This window comes from Xenopus tropicalis, chromosome 6, assembly GCF_000004195.4.
Source record: "Xenopus tropicalis strain Nigerian chromosome 6, UCB_Xtro_10.0, whole genome shotgun sequence".
Classification (NCBI taxonomy): Eukaryota; Metazoa; Chordata; class Amphibia; order Anura; family Pipidae; genus Xenopus; species Xenopus tropicalis.
The window spans coordinates 88,246,961-88,270,454 of record NC_030682.2 but is presented as its reverse complement, the minus strand read 5'-3'; the positions used below and the strand labels follow the sequence as shown (position 1 = coordinate 88,270,454).

Genomic DNA, 23,494 nt, shown 5'->3' with positions numbered 1-23,494 from the left:
CTCATCAACCGTTTGCACAGTCAGAGAGAGAAGGAGAGCTCAGCTAAGAAAAGGGGCGGGGCTTCACACTAGACTAGGAAGTAGCTGAGAGAGGTAACGTTGAGTTGCTTGTGATACAGAATCTACATGTACTGTATAGAGTCATTTTAGAGACACTAGTAAGTAGTAATTTTCCCTCTACTCAATCTTAAAGGGTAAATATTATCACAAACTCCCTGTATAACCTCATTGGTCTAGATTTATTATGTACACATGCTTTTAATGAATCATTACGTGAAAACCCTGGGGACCAGTTGGAAGAAGGAAGAGGCAATGGGATCATCAACTGCATTTTCTCAAATATGTATTGTTACTATTCATCCAGTCTTTATGTCTAAGATCTAATAAGTTAAAATTTTTAGGTAAACTGTCTCCTTGCCTAACCCCCTAAAATCACTATTCCAATATCCTTCCCCTCACCCCTGCTGTAAAAAGACACAGCAGATAATAGTTGTGTTGTTGTGGTACTCTACTGAATATTTACTGTGCATAAGCCTGTATTTACTTAATTAAATTAAGGGATAATATCCACTGCACTTAAACATAAAGAGAAAAAGGAATACAGCCCTTCTGAAATGTAAAAAGACACAGTAACCAAAAGAGAAAGAAAAGTAAACAAAAATAATTTAGATAGCAACACAATATGGACTTTGCAGTGTGATTTATTCAAGTATGTGTTGGCCCTAGAGTGATGGATCCTCCAGTTTCCAGGGAAATGGTTATTTTCTGAACAGTAGTTTTCCGAAAGTAATGGCTTGTATGGCTAATATGGTGTGCGTTTTTTCGCATGTGGTGTCAATTTGTGCGTGCAGCAGTAATTAGCACGCGTTGGCGTCAAATACCGCACGAAAAGTCTTTGCGACTTAAATAAAGCAAACAGCATTGCGTCTAAATTAAACCAAGTATCCTTTTAGTGAATGGTGCGTTAAGTCGCGAAAAATAAGACGTGATAAAAAATTTTAACGCATGCTATAAATAGCGCTCATTTTAAAGAAGAAGGAAAGGCTACCAAAGTTGCAGGCTTACCTTCAGTTGTCTCAATAGTGCCCTTAAGTCTCCCCAAATCCCCATTGTTCAGATGATCAGAAGCCAAACAGGAAAAAAAAACGCTGTGCTGGGTAAAGAGAATTCCCATAATGCATCGCTCCTGGCACAACCCTACGACCAGGACTGTAGGTGGCGCATGCGCACACATGTCCCTCTTCAGCACTCAGCACAAGCAGCAGACGCGCTTCCCTTCTGGCTGACCGGCAAGCGTCCGGTTGCTATGGCAATGCGCAGTATAAATAGCGAATACAGCGGTGTTCTGGGGCCATTTGGAGAGGATGCAGCACAGGCGAGTGCTGGGGGGAGCTGTGAGCGGGCGAGGGGGGGGTGACTTTTGGTACTGCTGGACACAGACTCCAATGATTGGAGGGAGCAGAGCAGAGCGGGGGGGGTGTCGGCAAGGACTTCAAAGGTGCGGGGATTGCAGTGGAGCGGAGCGAAGGGGGGGGGGTGTTTGTGAGTGTGAGCCGCCGAACAAAGATGCAGGAAGGTGGTGCAGAGGCTGCTTTCTGTGTAGTCTGGGATCAGCTAGGGGAGCAGACGGGGGACGCATGCGTAGTAGAGATGTGAAGGGAAAGGGTATGGGCATCGTTCACTGAAACAAGTATGTAGTTTGTAGTAAGTGTATCTCTGTTAATCTTTCATTAGGCAAGCCAGAAATATAGCGTTTTTACACAGCAATAGTAGTACTATTTAATATTGTGCTTAATAGATTTTGACTTTCCTTGTACTTTAACGCACCTTATTGAATCAACCCTCATGTGTTTTCTCTCACAGGCCAATGCCGTGCCTAGATAAAGAGCCCATTGGCCCATATGCTCTATTTGAATATCTATAAGGGTTGAATAAATCACCTTTATACCGCTCAGATTAGTTAGCAGTTAAAAGCACCATGTCTCCCTGGCCTCAAATGACCATCTGTCCTCAGTGTTAACAGGAAAATGTATGCCGAAAAATGCTTTATTCTGCAGAAAGATTTACCGTACCTGAGTAAACAGCCATAGAAGCTACCTCTGTTTGTTTAAGATAGCAGCTGCCATGGTCTCGGTAACTTCTGTGCCGCAGCTCTAGATGCTGGTAGCACTGACTACAGCACAGCTGGGAGGGGGAGAGATGGGAGGGGGGAAGGAAAAGGGATGGGGAGAGATGGGAGGTTTAGAGAGGAGCAAACTGAGCAGACTCGTACTTAGAAAGAAGTCTGATACCAAAGAGCATGTATCCACAAAAGAAGAAAATAAATACTGTGTTTCTTTTGATAGAGGACTCAGTGAAGCTTTTCTGCGAGTGCTTATGGCTGTATTTACATAGACCTTTCTGATAAAGCTTAATAAGGTTTAACCTTTCCTTCTCCTTTTTAATAAAAACGTTTTTACACTATTGGTGCTATATGTCCTACAGTGCACAAGGTTTAAGGAGTGTACCTGACCTATTGAGAACTAAGTATCCATCCATTACTAGTTGGTACAGTTTTCTTACTCTACTATTTCACTGATTCTTTGGTGGAAAGTCAACCTACATCTGCTCTTCTCACACAGCGGTGCCCATTACTATACTATAGATAATTCTGTTTCAGGATTGTGTGTCCAGTTCACTATATCTTTCACAATCAGGGCAATGGAACATGGAGTGCATGATCATGATTGCAATTCTCTTACATAAACGGGGTGATAAAACACAACTGTCATTTCCAAACTAAAAGCTCTGTAGTGCACAAGTTAATAAACTGGCTCATAGGGTGACAGCACTGTGGCGTGATATTCAAGAGGTGAATTTTTTTTATCCCCACCAAAGACTTGCAGCAAGGGACTAGTGCATGCCATGCAAAGCATCTCTACTACTAGCTTGAAAACAGAGAAGGATATCATTTAGGACTGTAACTTGGGTCACTGAGCACTGAAATTTGCTAGCAACATAATCAGTAACCAGAATAATAAAAAGGTGATAAAACCCTTGCAATTTAATAAGTAATTCAAGAACATTTCATGAAATATATGATTGGTGTTGAAGGTTAATAATTGATCCCATACAGCACACTATCTAGTTGCAAATCTGAAGAACCCCAGCAGGTTAAATTAATTATAGTCTTAGAGCCTACTGCAGAGAAGTACTCATCAAGGCAGATATGTGATTTTAATAAGAGGCAAAGTGAAGAGCTAGTCATTTAGTAGTAATTAATGTAATGCTATAATTATTGTAATGTTTTCTTTGTAACCAAATATGTCACCTTAGTTAATATTCATATTAAGCCAAAATAGATACAAGAATGTCATTATTGTGTATCTTGTAAACAGCAGAAAATTAAGTAAAATGTGAGCATTGATTTAGTACAAAACCGTATTGAAAAAACTATGTGGCATAATTAAATGTCTTTGAACTGGCTATGCTGGCATTACTTATTAAGTAGAAAGGTTAACATGGATGCACAACTCAAATACTAACTTATATCACTTTGTCTTTTTGCCTTCTGAGCTTCAATGCTATAATCCTACAATTAATACAACAAAAACTAGAAAGTAGTTACTGGTAGCTACCGGTGTCTCAATCAGCATCAGATGCGCTCCCCACTTGTACCAATCTCGCATAGCATCACCCCCACCACTCGTCAGCCCCCCTTCTGTCCACTCCTCACATCGCTGCGGGGGGGGCGGGCAATCCAGGGCGGGGGTGTGCACACATCGCATTGGGCCTGGCCTTGCCCACCCTATCAAAAAAAAACAAGCTTTTTGCGATCTACATCCAACATTAGGGCCAAAACAATGTTGATCTGCCAAGTATAATTTCATATAATGCAGTAATGTCCACAAATTCAAAGTTCTATTGAGTTCAGATATGCTGTTCCTCTTGAGCACTACTGCACAATTCACAATGACTTCTGTTCAGCACATAAAAAGCTTTGCTTCCACTACCCATTTAGAAATTTGTATGGCTGTAATAGTGCAGGGCGGTATACCGGTTTAACCGGTATACCGTTTTTTAAAAAAAAAACGGTATGAGTTTTAAACATACCGCTATACCGGTATGCGCGCCTCCTGCTGTTTTTCTCCAATCACATCCGGGTTGCCCCCGTGCACGCGACGTCGCTAGGACGCATCGCTGGAGCTGGAGGAACCACAAGTTGGGTAAGTTCTGCTGGGGGGTTGTGGCTGGGGTTGGGGGGGCTGGGGGGGTTGTGGCTGGGGTTGGGGGGGCTGGCTGGGGGGGTTGTGGCTGGGGTTGGGGGGGCTGGCTGGGGGGGTTGTGGCTGGGGTTGGTGTTGGGGTTGTTGGGGGGGGCTGGGGTTGTTGGGGTTGTTGTTGGGGTTGTTGGGGGGGGTGGGGGGCCACCAATATTTATTATTTATTTTTTATTTATATACCGTCAAATACCGTGATACCGATATAATTTTGAAAAATACCGTGATATAAATTTTTGGTCATACCGCCCAGCTCTAGGCTGTAATGGCAATATCACTGTTGGAATGCTAATGAATATAATGCACAAGACTCTTCTCTCACAAAAGGCCAAAACCGTTTTGCTTACAAATGATCATAGTAGTGACTATATTGAGCCATTCTGGTGGTCATGTAACAATGAAAAGAATAAAAAATCTGTGGTGAGGTGCAGAGCGCATCACTGGTGGGCACACGGCATGCAATTCTATTTTCAATTTTCAATAAGGTAGCATTTTCTAACATTTTCTAGTATTTTTTTCCATAAATTTTTTTTTTTTTGCTCCAAAACTTTTTTTTTTTCATGAAAAAAAACATTTTTACGCTATTTACTGGGGCAGATACAAAAGTAAAATGCCAGTTTGCCAGTTTGTTTTGTAAATCAGAAAATTATTACTAAACATTTCCTTATTCCTGATGTCTACAAAATGAAAAATGCCCTGAATAAATTAAAACAAAGAGTTTATTTATAATTATGTACAAATAGTTGGGTGGAACTGCAACAGAAAGTTCCCCACAGCTGGCACTACTTTTCAGAAACAAGTGTGCTGGCTTACTGATTTCATTCACTTGGGGGTGTCTAACATACTGGCATCCCCCAAGTGATTTAGGGTTTTGACGTCCTTTAGTATTCACTAGCCAGTAAAGGAATGCAAGGATATTAAAGTTGTAATTGAATAAAAATACAGTTGCAAAGTTCACAAAAAACTATAATGTAATTGTATTTTATAGCAATCTTGTGGGAGTAAAGGCTGGGAAGACTACAGAAGTCTGCATGTCTTAGACATTGCTCTGATATGGTACATCATTATGATTTCATACTGTGCAATTAAGAAATACTGTATTGAATTTCCTTGCACCTTCCTGTCCCACTACTCAGCAACACAGTGTGAGGTTGCACAGGTACTGATTTATAATGAAATGTCCCTGCAGTCTTCATTTCCCTAAAGCTTTCCCATAGCTTAATATCTCCTCTGATAATAATTCAATTGAGATGCATTTCTCTACAAGCTTGACAGATCAACAAATAATTGTTTGTTGTATTGTAATTGAATTTACTTTTTACATTGCAATACAGAGAAGGAGAGATCTACGGTATTGATCTACAACTGCTGTGACATAATCAATGCCCAAGCCTTCTAGTGTACCAAGCAAACTGTATTCAACAACTCAGTGAAAACTCACCAAGTTCCCTAAAGTGTCTGAAAAGTTTTTCCAGTGCCTCAGATTTTGCTGCAGTTTATGGACAACAGCTGGCCTTAGTGCACAACAGTTTCAATAAACAGCAGATTTTGTTGTCCTTTGTCTTACAGACACATTTGCACAGATTGGTTTTCTATTTCCTACCTATTTACTGTCTACATAATGCTAACAATATCTGCAGTCTATTTCTATTAAACCTTCTTTAACATATTTTACAATGAACTAAGTTTATGTTTATCACTTTTCTTTATATACACTAATATGTAAACTTGTTACTTGCTTAGTTACAGAAGCCCATGCATTCAAAAATGTCCCCTAATTCCTAGGTCAGGGGTAGGGAACCTATGGCTCGGGAGCCAGATGTGGCTCTTTTGATGGCTGCATCTGGCTCACTGCCAAATCTTTAATAAAAAAAAGGGGGGGGCGTGGCCTGCAAGCTGCATCAGAGTCTAGGGAGTAATTTTTTGCTGTGCATGAATTTTCTGCAAGCATTTGCATAATTTCAAAAAAGCAAATAAGAAAAGAAAAACACAAAATACAAAAAATGTAGCATAACAGACCATAGTTGCCAAAATGCACTTATGAATTCACCTTACAGTAATTTGCCACCAATGATCATCAATTCATTTTTAGCATAAGGGCTATGGTCTGCAGTCTGCACTGTAAAAAAACAGTGCAGATCATTAAAATATATAGCTGCAAATGAAATAATCCAATTCTGCTTCAGCTTGAGAGCCCATGGGTGACTATCTGGGAAATAAATAAATTTCAGTTCAGCTCTCACTTTCCCCCTCCCTCCTAACCCTCTAATTGTGTAGCCAGTGCATGGGCCTGTGCATCTGGTCCCCCATTCTGGCACATACACAAGATTTTGGGGTGATACAAAGCTTGCCTTAATAACAGTGTCCACAAAATGGCACCTGCCTATTTGATGTAACTGTGTAATTCCAGGACTGAAGCAAACAAGATTTACATTACTTATAAAATGTAAGTGAAGTTTATTTTGCTTAACAAACACAATAGAAAAGAATTTCTTCCTCTTTACTGATATGGTGCCTTCAAAGTAAAGTCCTAGAATACAACAGCATTCCAGAATGCATTTAGGGCAGTTGTGAGGTATTTCTGAAAAGGTACAAATAAAATCTGTAACTTTATATATATCTTGTTCTAACTAGAATCACTGCCGGTGACAATTAAATGTAAGTAATTTGACTGAAGTCATTCAGCGTAATTAAAAGTTCTTGTTCAATTTCTTTTTGATGATCTAACCAGTTTTATATGCTGATGAGATTCCGCTCAGTGCTGTTCCTCTAGGCATATCTGCTGTCCTTAATTTGTTTAAAGAGGGATTGTAACCATCTAATTAATCATTTTCTTGACCTTCAGCCTTCACAGTCTTTAGTCTGTTTAAAATCAAATGAGAAGATTTATGATCAGCTTATACCATGTCTCACCACAAGCAAACTGTTTGGAGAACACCTGCAGGGTAATTTCCTAGTTGTTAAAGAGGCTATCTCACCATAATACTGTGTTTGTTTAAAACTATCAATTCGGAACCAATTCTTAACCAACAGATAATTTATATGATAATATGTCAATGATTAAAGCATGTTATCAAATACAGATCAGTAAATATTGCCATTTCACATCTTTATCTTGAGCCACCATTCTGTGATGTTTTGTGTGCCACTCATTGATCACCTATAACAAAATTAGGAAAAGGAAAGAAAATACATCCCTTTCAAGGACTCTTTAATTCCCTTTAACTACACCCTTCCAAGGCATCTTGGTTCTTGGAATTTAAAGACACAATTCTTAGCAGTTAAAAACTTTTCCCATGCTCACTGATCACCAGACCAGAAAATGCAGGTTTCAGCAGCAACAAAAAGATTTCTGGGAGTAAAACAGCAGTTTTCTCAGCTACTTCCTAGTATAAAGTGAAGCTCCACCCACTTTTCTTTGCTGAGCTCTTCTTCCCTCTCTGACTGTGCAGACAGTCGAAGAGGTGTCTATTGTGCATGCTTGCTGCTTCTACTCCAATGAAAATCAGACAGGCATGTTCAGAAGATACCTCTTCGACCATCTTCATGGAACGAGAAAGAACAAGAGCTCAGCAAAAAAAATGGAGACAGAGCTTCATGCCAGACTAAGAAGTAACTGAAACAGCTTATTGGTGACAAGACAAGAGTGTGTAACAAAGTATTATCACTACAGTTTTTGCAGTAAATTGAAGTATTAACCAGCTTGTTGATCTCTGATAATGCTATTTTGTTCTGTTTTATTATATTTTTTAGTGAATCTCAAATTTAGCTAATTGAAATTAACACAACTCACACTCAAATTCCTTCCAACTAGGGAGGCTCCAAGCCTAATTGAATCCAAGCTTTTAAAATCATAAGACTCACAAACACGAACAAGACAGGAAATTTATTTCCACACGCTGAATGTGTGGTTCTTTTTAGCTTCTTTTTTGCCCTAAATTGCTTATCCAAATTAGTGCTTGGATTCCAACTCATAACTAAATGAGTATAGGGAGACCATGTCCTCGGCCCCCATTCACAGCTATCCTGCCAACCAAAATGATTTTATTTCTGTAAAAGTTAAACATAGTACCAAGAGCTGCAAATGGGCATCCACCTACTCTTTATGTACCTTAGGTAAAAGATAATATTTGGATATAACTACTGTTTTAGGGATCATATACAGTGTTTTCCCCAGGTCATTTTACCCAGGTACATCATCCAACTGTTTTTCCCTGCTGCCCTGCCCCCACATTGCCCACAGGAGATAAGTTGCCATATAGAAGCCAGTAACACTGCTCGGTGTGTTTACTGAAGTACACAGCTCTATAAGTTTTTGTAAAGTGGGAAAATGTAGGGTAGTCGTGTATTTATTTTCAGCCAAAAACACAGAAATAGTCCCTTAAAACTGTGTCTATTGCACCCTTTTATATTGCTCCATCTACTAAATAAAGTAAGTATTTCCAGATACTAATTTTATGGAGTTTATGGAAAAAAATGACACATGTAAAAATCTTACTGCCAATGCTTCTAGGAAAAATCACCTATAGAAAAAGATATGTAGAGTGAAAGCAGAACTTTCAAATAAAAAAGCTGTCTACCTCGCTCTAGTGCGCATGTGCACACCAGAGTCCCAGTGGAAAAAAGAAAGAAGAGGAACAAAGACTTGGATTTTAGGTAAGCTATTACAATCACTGGGGGTTCCTAAGTGTATCCCCCAGTGATTTAGAGTTTTTTTCTGTTTTAAACAAGATCATAACTTCTTTCAGTTCTTTTGAACTTTTCTCAGTTTTTATGGCATTCTGAAGATGTTTAACATCAGGAAAAGGTGATGTACCGTGTTAGCCAGTCAAAAAATGTTTACAGGGTAACCCTTTTGAAATAAAAAATAACAAAAGTGGTATAAAGGTGATACCTTTATTGGCTAACTAAGCTGATTACCTTGAAAAAGGAACTAAAATGTTCTGAAAGCTTGAAAGATGTTAATGTTGTCTGCCATGCTGCTTGGTTTAGTAACATTTATTTTTGATAAAACTACATTCATATTACTACCCATGGAAATGCCATCCAATTCATGTGGATATACAAATGCATAAATGTAGAAATAATCTGTGCACACTATAATAGTGAATTTATTATTTTCTCTGTATGAAGGTAAACAGGACGATAAGCCCTATAAACAGGTATGAAAGCACAGATGTACACATACCCAGAACAGCATAGCCTCCGACTTTTGAAGACATACGTTTTTTCTTAGATAAATCTAGGCTCAAGTAGTAGGGACATTTATTATGATAAAAAATTACATTCACACACTATTATCTTTATAAATGTATGGGATGGCTGTCCCACTATACCTACAGTTAACTTTTTTATTTATGCTTGTGTAAAAGTATAATGTATTTTATTGCTTTGCTATCAAACTGCTGGCCTTCCATTAAATCACACAAACCTCAAAAGGGATTTTAATGACACACTATAATCTGTTACTAAGCAGCTGACAAATAATGTCAAACACTAACGAGGCCTTGAATTGGAAATCAATGGCACAACATTATTTTTGTTAAATGAAACAGAAATTTTAAGGTATGTAATCAATTCTGCTCACTGCGAACACAGAGTGACATGAGAAAGTAACGATTTTTTTATCCAACGATTTTGGACACATTTGTTCAGTTTATGTTGAGTAATCTGCAGTGGTAGAAAAGTAGCAATTAAGCCTCCTCAGTCAAATCTGCAGTCCATTTCAAAACAGAAATGCAATAAAGAGAGATTTGGAGAAAGGAACTAACTTGTTGGATTTAGTACTTGTATATTCGTACAAATCCATTTTGTTAAAGGGGTAGTTTACCTTTTTAACACTTTGGGTTCAATTGTTTTCATACAGTACACCAGAAAAAATGTCTTTTTTTTGTCAATTGCTGTCTATTTTTTACAGGTATTGGACCCCTTATCCGAAATTACAAAAGGCCATCTCCCATAGACTCCTTTTTAATCAAACAATTCATATTTTTAAAAATCTATTCCTTTTTCTCTGTAGTAATAAAACACCCTGTACTTGATCTCAACTAAGATAGGTTTAATTACTATTTAAATATTTTTTTTGTAGACTTAAGGTAGGAGATCCGAATTACAGAAAGACGCCAGGTCCTGAGCATTCTGGATAATGGGTTCCATAACTGTATTATTATAAGATTTAGGTTTAGGTTAGTAAAAAACTGTTCTGACTTAATTTGAACCTAGATCTTCGAAAAATGGCCAAAAATAAAAACCAGCTAGTAATTATTTATGGTGTACAGTTTGAAAACTAACTAAAAAAGTTGTGTGGAAGGTCAAATACCCATCTAAAAATGCTGCCCATTTAACAAGTTTAATTAAAGCCAAAAATGTGTTCTTGCAAGAAATCAAGTTTGAAGAAAAATGAATAACAAGTTTATTTTTTGCAGAACGACAGTAAATGTAATGCTAAGCAACTGTCAATTTAACATGAAACATTTTTGGTGGTTATATTATATCTGCAAATGTAATTCTTCTTAAAAGCAATATTTTTCTTCCCCTTCTATTTTATGTACTGCTGGTTCCAGCACTAGAAACATTTCTTAAAGCAGTGTAGAGAACAGAAAGGGAGAAACAAACTTGGTTTAAAAGAGAAGGAAAGTCATTTTGGCATTGTATTGCCAATAGATTTACCACCTAGAACAATATAATATATTTATTCTGCAGAAACCATTACCATACCTGAGTAAACATCTTTAGAAGCTTTTTCTGTTTGCTTAAGATAGCTTCTTCCATTTTAAGTAGCTTCCTGCTTGAAGTCTAGCCATTGTAGCTAAGATCACACATTCCTAAGGGAGGGGGAGGAAGTTCTTAGCATTCTTGTGGGAGGGGGAGCAGGAGAGGGGAGGGAAAACTGTGCAGACTCTGGCCAGGGGAATTAGAATGTTAGAGAGGAAGCCAGACACTGGAACATCATGCTTACAAAAAAAGAGACAAGAAATCCTGTGTTTCTTTTGATAGAGGCCTTAGTGCAGCATTACTGCAAGTGCTTATGGTTGTATTTACATAGATCTTTCTGTTCTTACTTAGTTTTTACCTTTCCTTCTCCTTTAAGTTGCAATGGACATGCACTTTGCATGCATGCCCTTTGCTAACTGCATTTGCTGCTGATGTCCATTGCACATCAGCAGCACATGCAGTTAACCAAGTACATGTGTACAATTTTATAAAAGGGAGGCCCAGTTATATGAGCACAGCTTTCAAAAATCACTAAGTATTGTTACCCAGCCTCCCTCTAAAAATCCAACGCCCTAGCCTTTATTAAAAAATCTAAAACATTCTATGTAAAGGGGTATTTTATCTTCTTTTTTTGTGGTTCTTAAATTATTTAGCTTTTTGTTGCAGTAGTGCTCTGGTTCCAATTACAGCTACTATCTGGTTGCTAGGGTCCTACCACCAATTACAGCTACTATCTGGTTGCTAGGGTCCTGCCAGTGGTTTGAATGACAGACTGGAAGATAAATAGGAGAGGGCCAGAATAGAAAGACAAGTAATGAAAAAAATAACAATAGCAATAAAGGAAGAAAGAAGGTCAATAATTTAAGAGATATAAAATATAAAAAGCAATTGAAAATTTGCTAAGAATAGGACATTCTATAGTACAGGTATGGGATCCCTTATCCGGAAACCCGTTATTCAGAAAGTTCCGAATTACGGAAAGGCCATCTCCCATAGACTCCATTATAAGCAAATAAATTTAATTTTTAAAAACAATTTCCTTTTTCTCTGTGATTATAAAACAGAACCTTGTACTTCATTCCAAGATATAATTACCGTATATACTCGAGTATAAGCCGAGTTTTTCAGCACAAAAAATGTGCTGAAAAAGTAACTCTCGGCTTATACTCGAGTATATGTGTCCGTGCATACCTGCCCTTAAGAGCACATTCAGACTGACTCTTGCTGAACGCGTTGTGCGCATTAAGCCAGAGTAAGGGAACTTACTGCACACACCCGGGCTTCGGTGTTATCTTCTGTTTTTTGGAATGTTACTCATGGCCGGCATCGGGGAGAGGTGTGCGCGCCGTGCGCATTCAGCCAGAGTGCGCTTAAGGGCAGGTAAGGGAACACCGGGGCTTCGGTGTTATTTTTATTTTTTGCCATATTACTCATGGCCGGCATCAGGGAGAAGTGTACACGTCGTGCGCATTCAGCCACAGTCAGTCTGAGTGCGCTTAAGGGCAGGTAAGGGAACTTACTGCACACACCGGGGCTTTTGTGTAATTTTTGGCATATTTCTGGGGAAAAGCTGCAAATCACAGTTTTGCATGAATTTTGCAAGCTAGCTGATACATTGCAACTGCCCAAAACATGTGGACAATGCTGGAGACAGACTTCCCATTGACTTCATTGGCACCTTGAGAGGTTTTATTGGTAATACTTTTTTTTTATATGAAATTGTGTGCTTGTGGCAAAAGTTGTAATTCTTGCACTTACTCGCGTCCGGCATCGGGGAGAGGTGTGCGCGACAAGACCATGGAGAGGTCTGTAGCTTTATTTAAAAAAAAAAAATTGCCACTATGTTCATTACTTGCACCTAGGGACAGAATGTATTACTAATGTATGGCAAATATCATATTTATCAGAAAGGATATTAATAATGATGTTACCACTAAGATCTTATTAGTAAGGTGGATTCAACAAATAGTGACTCCTAAAAATCAGTGAAGAAAATAAAAGTGATAGTATCCCTTTAGGCCAGTGACAAGCAGTGTTTTTGATCTTTTGATTTGATTGTGTGTGTTGCGACAGGAATGGCACCAACTGTCAGCACATACACAGGGAATGATTTTTGAGCATAGTTCAGCATTTCTGTTCTAAAATCCATGTATGTGCTAACAGGTCAATGCTGTGTCTGTCAGTGTGCACACAAGAGGGGGTAAACAGAAACAGATGGTCATTGAAAAATCTGTGTGTGCCACAGAACTTAAAGAAGAACCAAACCCTGGGAATGATTATTGCTAGAAATTCTGTATTTTATACATAAAGGCTCAGCAACTCTATAACAGTAATGATCCAGGAGTGTCAGTGACACTGCACGTGTCCATGGGGGTCACTTAAAATCATCAAGTAGAAAATGATGTTACTCTGTCATACAAAGCTGAGTGCACTGGTTACTAATTAGCCTTGTATTGTGACTTGTATTAATTATTACATACAGTATATTATGAGTTGGTTCCTAAGCTTAGGTAAGTGACAGCAGCACAGAGCATGTGTATTGAATCAGCAGAAAATAAGATGGAGAGCTATTAGTTGGCATATACAGAGGCACAAATCTTCACTGATAAAGGGCTAGGGTTGCCTTGGGTTGGTACAGCAGCCCAAACATAACGTATAGCATTTTTACTCAACTTCTTTGTTTAGCTCTCTTTTAAGCCTGAAACTTAAGCTGAATATTTTTTAACAATGCTTTTCCAAAACTGCCTACCACCCCATTTGTTTAGTATTTAATTAACTCTCTACACAAACATGGTGAGCATATATGCCTAATTATTCCCACTCTCCAACAGAAAGCTACACTTACCAGTCAAGACTTAAAGGAAATGATAAACTAAGAAAGGGAGTAGTATTCTTCTAAAAATATAAGCACATGTATCCACAGCTTATAAATAAAGGTTTTGATGTACAATTCTCTAACTCCCATTAGCTATCTGATAATAAAAGGAAACCTAGTCAAATAAAGGCTTATTTTATAGTCATAATGGTTTGACGATGCATGTAGATAGCTACATTACAATGGTATAATGGTCAGGCCCTGCAAGTTGGGTATCTGCCTGCCATGGATTTTGTTTACAGCAATCAATTCATCTGTGCTTACACCAAAATGCACACATCTTAAATATGCCAATTCAGTTTACAAAAAATTACTAAATTGGATGGACCGCTTGTTCCTTAAATTGCAAGCTCTACATGCCTGTCTTACAGCCAACATTGTGTCAAATATATGTTTGAGATCCCTCAGAAATGTGCTATCCAGAAAGCTCCAAATTATTGGAAGGTCATCTGCACTATACTCCCTTTTAATCATAGAATTTAAATTTAAAAAAATGATTTTTTCTTTATAATAAAAAAAAAAAACAGTACCTTGTACTTGTCCCATCTTAGATATGATTAATCCTTATTGAAGGTAACACAATTCTATTTGGTTTATTGAATGTTTAAAGGAGAATGCAAGTCAAAATTTAAAAAAGCATACTGCCCAATAGTCCTCCTATTGTTTAGTAAAAACGCAACACTTTTGGCTCACCTAATCAAATATTTACTCAGTCACACTTACTTCACATTGTCTATCTGTTTTCTTGAACAGGCAGCCATCTTAAAAAAGGTATTCTCCCTTTCTTTCCCTCCTTGCTTCATACTGCACATGTGTTTCATTCCCCCCCCCCCCTGGCAGATCCGCTTCTGATTGGCTGGTGGGCATGTGTAGCTCAGAACAGGAGACAGGATTAAGTTACACACATGTGCATTGCTACTGAAGGCTGCCGCTGGCAGCCTACTGGAAGGGGAGAGAGATTTTAGTGATGTCACTGTAGTCTTCACACTGCTGTAGGCTGCCAGCACCATATCTCAAAAAAGCTAGCAAGGATCTGGGAATTTAGATATGCAGTAAGTACTTAAAAAGAATGCCTTTAGACTTACTTTTAAGTTATATTACCCTTTCCTTGTCCTTTAAAATATTTTGTATGGAGATACATATTATGTAAAGAACCCATATCTGAAAAGCCCCAGGTCCCAAAGCTTTCTGGATAACATGTCCCAAACCTCTGGAGCAATTTCTAGGCACAATCATCAAAAAATACTGAGAATTAGGGTACAAACAAGCATGTACCCTAGTGCCCAGGGGTAGGGTGAAGCAGGTAGGGAGACCCAACCTTCTTTAGTAATGCCGCTGAGTTAATGCCATTTTTAAAGGTGCTCATACACAATACAATAATTTATGACAATCTAAAGTGCGTTGTCAAATTTGCAAATTCCCTTCTCTTAACGGATTAAATTATACTCATTCAGGTAGTGATTAAATCTGACACAAGTGTTTGTGGGAGAAAGAATCCCTGTAGTAAACAGTAAAACAAATCTACCTCTCCCACATGGGATCTGATCATTGGCCCAACATCTCAACATATGGATTTGCTGGATTCAGTCAACCAAGTGTGTTACAAACTTAAGTCTGATATACACTGTAATGGGTCACATAAATAATTTTCAAATTTTGGTAAATTTATTAACTAATTTGCACCTGGACAGTAATCCATGACAACCAATCAGGGATAAGAAGTATTTAGCTAGTTACAGGAAAAACATTGAATGCTAAATTTAATTGGTTGCCATGAGTAACCGCATTATTATAATGTGAAACTTAGCTTACGGTTAATAAACAAGGTCCACTGTGTTCCCCATGGAAGAATTTAGATAATTCCTTGGAATATCTGTCAGTTAATTTACTAAACAAATGTGTCTTGAACAATATTCTTATAGAAAGGATATAGTAAGCTTTATTAAGTCTAAAACAACTGGACTTTTCTGAGTTTTTCTTGAAAACGTTTCACCACTCATCCGAGTGGCTTCTTCAGTTCAAATGACTGGTAAGGAATTTCAGCTAACACCTAACTGAACAAGTTCAATGGAACCATTGTGATTGGATGTCTGTGACTCTACTACCATCAAGAGTTTAAATACCGGGGAATTCCCTACCAGTCATTTGAACTGAAGAAGCCACTCGGATGAGTGGTGAAACGTTTTCAAGAAAAACTCAGAAAAGTCCAGTTGTTTTAGACTTAATTCTACTAGATACTGTATATCATGACCTGGATGAATGAGAATCTTCACAGACATAAGCTTTATTAAGTTTCATGTGCATTCTTAGCTATTTTGCTAGGATTAATCACAATTAACAGCCACAGCAGGGATGGATCAGCCTAGAGAACTGATGCATTAGTCAAAGAGAAATTTCCAAAAAGAATTTAATCTTATCTAGAAGGTGATAACCTACAAACATTTTTTCCAGAGGTAGCAATATTGTGTAATACTTACCTCAATTATATAGTTAGTGGATTAGCAATTTTTTTGACCATAAATGATATTTACTCCAGCTCCTCTTCCTCTTACAATAAGAACCTGCATTATTTCCTGAAGCAACACAAAACGTTTGCTCAAGGTAAAAGATGTCAAAGGGCAATATTTACTGGTATTTATATGACAATTTGAATAGATTCATTAAACGATAATTTATTAAAAGACATGTCAACCCCAAAAATAGTTTTTTGCCTAATAAAAGAAAACCTAATTCTAAACAACTTTGCAATATACATTCATAACATATTTGTCTTTTTTTTTTTTAGTTATTTGTATATATAGCTGCTATTAAAAGCAGTGTCTGCCTGTTCTTTCTATTCTCTGCCCTGGTGGCTCTGGCGTTTGAAACAATGTAACAAAGACCGGCAGATATTACAGACCTACCTTGCTGGAGGAGCCACACTCCCTACACCTGGCACTTGCAACATTGTTTAAAAAGTAACATCCAAGAGTTCAGCAAATGTTGCTTTCTATAGCAATAACATTTATAAATAAAACTTTTAAAGCACTAATAATTTTAAAAAAATTTATATAGGAAAGTTGCTTAGAATTATGTTTTCTTTTATTAGGCAAAATTATTATTGTGGTTGACATGTCCTTTAAGATACAAATTAATTGTTCATTAAATATTTGTTCAGAACCCTCCAGTGGGTCTCCTGAAAAGAACAGGGAGCAGATAGTTTTAAATTTGGACCCCTGATGTTCCAGGAGATAAATATGCCTACCATATGTGTGCCATATACTTGCACAATATTTATCTTACACACCATGCTTCCACTTGAAAGAGATTACTTGAGAAACAGTAAAAACTAAACCAATCATAAATATAGACATAACCACCCTATCTGCCTCCAGACGGTTCAATACCAAAATCTAAGTAAAACAGTAAACTTTCAGCTGAGGAAAGTGGCATACGAGTAGAATGCAGTTGTCAGTGATTTTACCAAGTAACAGTGAACATTCTTATATGCCTTTTGTAGCATCTGTAGTAAAGGAAATGAGCACTGGCCCATAATACTATCCCCCTGGACTGTTTCCAGAGTTACCGAGTTGCTGGCAGTTTTAGCCCTCATTCTTTTTGAACACGAAGGTGGCAGCAGTTTTTTGGGTAAGTCTATTTGTTGTATAGGACTCCAAAGATTTATCATCCCTGGTATAGGGTATTGCTAGGAGGTCTTCCAGTATGTTTGTGCTGCTAAAAATATCAGGCAAATCATAGCATATTGCAGATATGTAAGGCAGTTAGGGCAGACAGGTGCAGGAGCTAGGTTTGCTAACTGGGTAAGGTTGGGTAACTCTCCACTTTTCCAGCCTTGGACAGAGTTTCAAAAAAGCAGGTAGTATTGTTTGCTACTACAAGTAACTGGGCAGAGAAAACCATGGAGTAGACTAGTTCAGAAGATCTTAGTCACTTTTTTACTCTCACAAAAAAAGAGGCCCTTTGTCTCTGGGATGTAATGGAGTAATCTGGAAACAGGCAGACGGAGGAGCTTTAATCGATCTGCCCTTTTTTCTGGTAGCGACAAGTGCAGCATCTTGATCTCGGTAGTCTATTAATGCCATTTCAATTACATTGGTGGGAGTGGTTGTCAGAATTCTTTGAATTCTCTTAATAGTTGGGTCAGAGAAAATATCTCAGTGACAAACACCTGCTTTAGTCAGTCCTTGACAAACTTTTCTTGATCCTTACCCTCCTCCGAACCTGCTGGGAACCCGATGAGTCACAGATTGTTGCTATGGAGGTGGTTCTCCAGATCATCTGCATTTGCCAACATCTAAGTTTCTTAATAGGGCCAACTCTTTCAGTATGGTTTATAAAGTGACTTCCAGCCTGGCCACATGGTTCTCTACACAAACCTGCATGCACTTTCTGTATCGCTGCTAATAACTCCTTCTTGGATAGTTCTGGTTCCTTTTCCAGGCCTTCCAGTGGGTGAGTAGCTCCCGTAACAAATGTGCAGGTTACAAGGACCGTAGAAAGATTTCAAGTCTAGCATTAATATGCTTAGCATACATTACTGTGCCCCAGGAGGAACTGCAAGTTCTGGCAGGCTATTTAGAAACAGGTAGACTGTTGATATGTTCAGGATGCAGACCAGGGAGCTACTTGTGCATGCCATCAATTTGCAATCTTGGCTCTATCCCCGCATAACTTACTCTTTAACATGGTACAATACCAACCACTAACAATTATTCTCCAATGACTTTGCAGTGACTGTTTCATAGTTTTTGTAAAGCTTGTAATGGAAGGACTGAAGTAGCAATTGTGAAACAAGGCTGGTCAAAATCAGCTGAAAGGAGCCCTAAACCAAATAATGTTTCTTTGTAGTTGCTTTGTATTTTTTTTTTACCATACTTCCAATATTTAAAGTTTAATTATATTCCCCAGAAACTCAGTGGCTGACTGACTAAACTAAACTATTAAGAAATATATAAACTACTGTATCCCATTTTAACTGCAGCAGCTTCAACCCCTACTGTAAATGTTCCCTGAGCTTTACTAAACTCAGCTGTTACATTTGACTCTGTAAATCAATTGTTGGCTTTCCTCTGAAGCTGCTGAAAAAAAGTATAAACTAATGAAGAAAAGACTTATGTCAGACTAAGAATGTTGTTTGCATTCTGAAAAATGACAGTGGAGAAAACAAGAATGCTTCCCGCCTCCTTGTGACAGTAATGACATCAGCTTGTTATTGGACACAGTGGGTAGACGTCAGCCTGAAAATGCTGTGTGTGTAGAGACAGGCTCATGCCATTTCTGTCTTTGCTATGGGGTGTCGTAAGGATGTAATTGTGTTTTTTCTGACAACAAAAAAAAAAGCTTAGTCTAACATTAGCTTAAAGAAGAAAGAAAGGTAAAAACTAAGTAAGCTTTATCAGAAAGGTCTATGTAAATACAGCCATAAGCACTCACAGAAATGCTGCACTGACTTCTCCGTGAAAAGATTTATTGTGTCTGTAATTCCTCTGCCAGAGACACGCAGCTCTTTGCTGTCTCCTCTCTCCTGCTCCCCCCTCCCTCAAGAATGCTAAGAACTCACTCCCCCCCTTAGGAATGTGGATCTGAGCCAATCAGCAGGAAGCTAACTCATAGTTCCGAGCATATTTTCAGCTTTTTCGTACGTCCGTGCGACTTTTCTGTACACTTGCACGAAAAATTCAGAAAGCTTCTGCCGCTGTTTACAATCATTCGGTACGAAAATTTTGTGACTTTCGGATCACCAATACGATATTATCGTGACTAATATGATTTTTTCGTAACCATTTTCGTGATAGTTGTGATCTTCAGCAATTCAATTGAAGGTATGCCTGCAGCTTGAGATTAACTCTTTATTAGCCTTTCCTTCTTTCTTAAGAGTTTAGAGAGTCTGTGCCCACTCGCTTACTTAGTTGCCCCCTTTACTTAAACCTGTAAAGGGAAAATTAAACTAAACCTAAATCTCAAACCAATCAATCTCACTTAATAAAAGTCATTTCTGATGAACTATTTGAAAACAGCTAAACTAAAATGGAGATGAAAAAATATCTAGAACGTTAATAGTAAGCTGTAGTAGTAATATGGCCTAAAGGCTACTTGTGCCACAATAAATGCTTTGAAGCAGCAGAAAGAAGTCAATGCCAGTAAAAAGCTACAATAACATTTCTTCTTCACTCAGTTGTAACAAAAAAAACACACAACAAATGCACACAAACCTTAAATGTATGTTCATGTTTTCTCCAATGCATTCCTTCCTATTTTGTAAGATATGACGTACAGAGTGAACCTAAATATGTTCAATATAGATCATATGCTAGGTAGTGTTGTCAAGTGTAGAGAATAATAAAGGACAACTATAAGCTCAAACATACAGAAAATGTATATATTGATATACTTTCTTACCTAAGCTTACTCCACCAATTCCTGAATTACAAGACCATAAATGCTTCCTGAGTCCTGACAGAATATATTTTCTTACATCCATTTGGAATCTGCAGAAAAATAAATGCTATTGGAGTTGCTACACTAAATAAACATAAAGTCAATAAATTATGTTGTTGTATGATAACTATAGAACTGTTAAAGTTATATCTTTCAGCTTCTGGTCATGTTCTCAATTAAAAAATACACAGGCAGGTATCAGTTCATCACTACTAAGTATGCACTGATTTTGCCAAATTCCAGCCATTTTTTCAGGATCTAATTCACCTGAACATGCATTTACATATGCAAATTAGGGTTCTGATTAGTTCAGAATTCAGTCAAATCTGTAGTGATGGATTCAGTATTTGGCCTTATCCTGAAATTATGCATTTGGTGCATCCCTAATACAGGTCTCGGACCCCTTATCCGAAAACCCATTATCCAGAAAGTTCCGAATTACGGAAAGACTCCATTTTAATCAAATAAGTTGCATTTTTTTAAAATGATTTCCTTTTTCTCTGCAATAATAAAACAGTACCTTATACTTGATCCCAACTAAGATAGAATTAATCCTCATTGGAGCCAAAACAATCCTATTGTGTTTAATTACTGTAATTATTGAAAACCCCAGGTCCCGAACATTCTGGATAACAGGTCCCATACCTGTAATTAGCTGCAAAAATATCTGCTAAATTTGTTTTAATAAAGAGGCAAAGAATGCAGACTTGGCATGCTTGACTCACCTAAAACATTGTTGTATATTAATGTGTTGCAGAGCCAAAGCTGGAAGTTTTTGTGCAATGGTTTTCTACAATTATTACTCTAAGGGGCTGATTTACTAATCCACGAATCCGAATGGGAAAAATTCGGATTGGAAAACGGACATTTTGCGACTTTTTCGTATTTTTTGCGACTTTTTTGTAGCCGTTACGACTTGCGCGAATTGTCGCGACTTTTTCATAGCCAGTATGACTTTCGCGAATTGTCGCAACTTTTTCATAGCTATTATGACTTTTGTGAATTGTCGCGACTTTTTCATTGCCATTACAAATTTCGTGAATTGTCGCGACTTTCGTATTGAGCACTCAAAAAAGTAGCAAAATACCGATCATTATGAAAAAAACGCATTCGGACGCTTTTCGGACGTTCGTGGATTAGTAAATGTGCCCCTAAATGTATATGGCAATATGGGTAGCGCATAAATATGGCGCCAACATAATCTCTCAATTAGGAACCTATATACTTGTTTTTAGTTCTTACAACACAATATCACACAAAAACTGTAAATGCTGCTTAGTTACTAAATGCATTAATAGCAGCACACAGAGCCACTCTAAATCATACATGTGTCAATATAATTTTAAATGCATGTGTGCAGGTATGGTGAGTGAGTCTTCTTGTGGGAGTGTTTCTTCCTTACTTATGGACTGTCTGTATTTTTAAAGAATACAGATTGGTTGCAAGTACATTTTTAATAAATGTATAACTGTTAAGTGTGTGAGTGTACACAATTCTCCCAACAACTGCAGAGCCAAATGTTGCCAATAGTGGGTACTGGGAGTATGATATATTAAAGAATAATAAAGAATAATGAAGAACAGATTTCCTATACACTTTGAACTGCCTATTTAAAACATTTATAGTTTAAAGATGGGGGTATTGACGTTATTTGCCAGTTTAATACAGGTTGTAATATAAAGCATGTATTAAAACAGCTAATATAATTAGATCTACTACGTAGCCTACATATATATTTATACAATAAATGGTTATTACTACATAGCTTAACATATAGTTCTAAAGGTGCAGACACTCACACGACCTAAGCAGCAGGTAATCTATGTGACAATGTGAAGGTCTCTTCCCTTTTCTCCCTCCTTTGGCACTTTCAGCAGATCCTATCACACGAGCCCATGACGTCACAGCTACGGGAGGGGACCTGGGACAAACATGTCAGCGGCGTAAATTTACTCTAACATCCCTGAAACGTGTTAAAAGAAAGCCCTATTGGTCCAACGCTCGCAGCTGCGACGACATTCTCATTTTCCATAGATCGCCGATTTAGGTATCTTTAATATTTAAAAGTTTAGCACTGATATTACAAAGACATATGACTGTTACGATAAGAGGAACAACTTGCCGTAGGCGCTTTTTAGGCAAATAGCATTTTTACAGAAAATACCACAAAAGTTCCAACCGAAAGCAAAACGCGGCACGAACACGTTTGTCCCAGATCCCCTCCTGTAGTCGTGACGTCATGCGTTCTTGCGCTAGAAGCTGCTGAAAGTAGGCAAGAAGTGAAAGAAGGGAAGAGACTTTCACGCTGGTTCACCTATCAACTGTATAGGGAGTGTGAGTGTCTGCATCTTCCTAAGGCTCTATTTACTTATTGCACCCCAGCGCTATTTGTAATAGTGCAATATTCAGCATTTATTATTAGCCTGTGTCAGGATTAATTCGCACTGCACGCTTAAGCCTCAGTGTTGTATGTTAACTCCGTATTAAACTGACATGGAGTTTAAGCTGTAAGAAAATTCAGTTACAGAGCTGTCACGATTTGTCATGTAAAACCATAATATTCCCTATACTCAGGGACTGGCATTGTGAAATATCTACTCAGCAACTGGCACTGTGAGATAACTACAACTCATGTCATACATTTACCTCTTTTCAAAAGGAAAAAAAATAAATTTGTGAAAAGAGAAAATATGTTTCTCTTGTACTGCAGTTTAAATGTTAATATTCACATTTAAACTGCAGTCAAAAAAATGTGGCTTTCCTATCCATTAAGTACTCTATTAACATCTCTCTGGCCCTGTGAATAGTTTTGAAGAGTGTTTCTGAGACAATTAGCATTTGGTCTTCATTGTTTTATTTTTTGTGGTTATTTAGGTTTTCGTTCGACAGCTCTCCAGTTTGGTATTTCAGCAGCTATCTAGTTGCTTGGGTCGTTTTTAACCTAGCAACCAGTCAGTTATTTGAATGAGAGACTGGGAAATAAAAAGGACTAAATAGAAAGATAAGTAATAAAAAGTAACAATAACAAAATTGTGGCCTCAGAAAGCAATAGATTTTTGTGTGGCAGTTTCAGTGGACCCCATCTAAAAGCTGAAAAGAAGCAGAAAAGGAAGGCAAATAATTAATAAACTGTAATATATAATGAAGACCAAATGCAAAGTTGCTAGGAATAGAAAGGAACAGTAACACCAAAAAATGAAAATGTATCA

The 23,494-nt window shown here is 37.8% G+C and overlaps 2 protein-coding genes across 5 annotated transcripts in view; one reads left to right on the top strand and one right to left on the bottom strand.

Moving 5' to 3' along the window:
* Positions 1-22,193, bottom strand: part of fars2 (phenylalanyl-tRNA synthetase 2, mitochondrial) — a 203,594-nt gene extending 181,401 nt beyond the window's left edge. Inside the window, exons 1-2 of one of the 3 annotated variants that reach the window (XM_031903831.1) lie at positions 22,085-22,193; positions 20,247-20,335 (exon numbers count right to left, since the gene is read on the bottom strand). In XM_031903831.1, coding sequence (XP_031759691.1) covers positions 20,247-20,328 — 82 coding nt within the window. In that variant the 5' untranslated portion in view covers positions 20,329-20,335; positions 22,085-22,193. The remainder of the gene's footprint in view (positions 1-20,246; positions 20,336-22,084) is intronic. The other 2 variants (XM_031903828.1, XM_031903829.1) reach the window with 2 other exon arrangements.
* Positions 22,194-22,308: 115 nt separating this feature from the next.
* lyrm4 (LYR motif containing 4) overlaps positions 22,309-23,494 on the top strand; it is a 51,788-nt gene continuing 50,602 nt past the window's right edge. Inside the window, 1 exon segment of one of the 2 annotated variants that reach the window (NM_001198893.1) lies at positions 22,309-22,332. The gene's annotated coding sequence lies outside the window, so the exon portion shown is untranslated. 2 annotated transcript variants of the gene reach the window in all.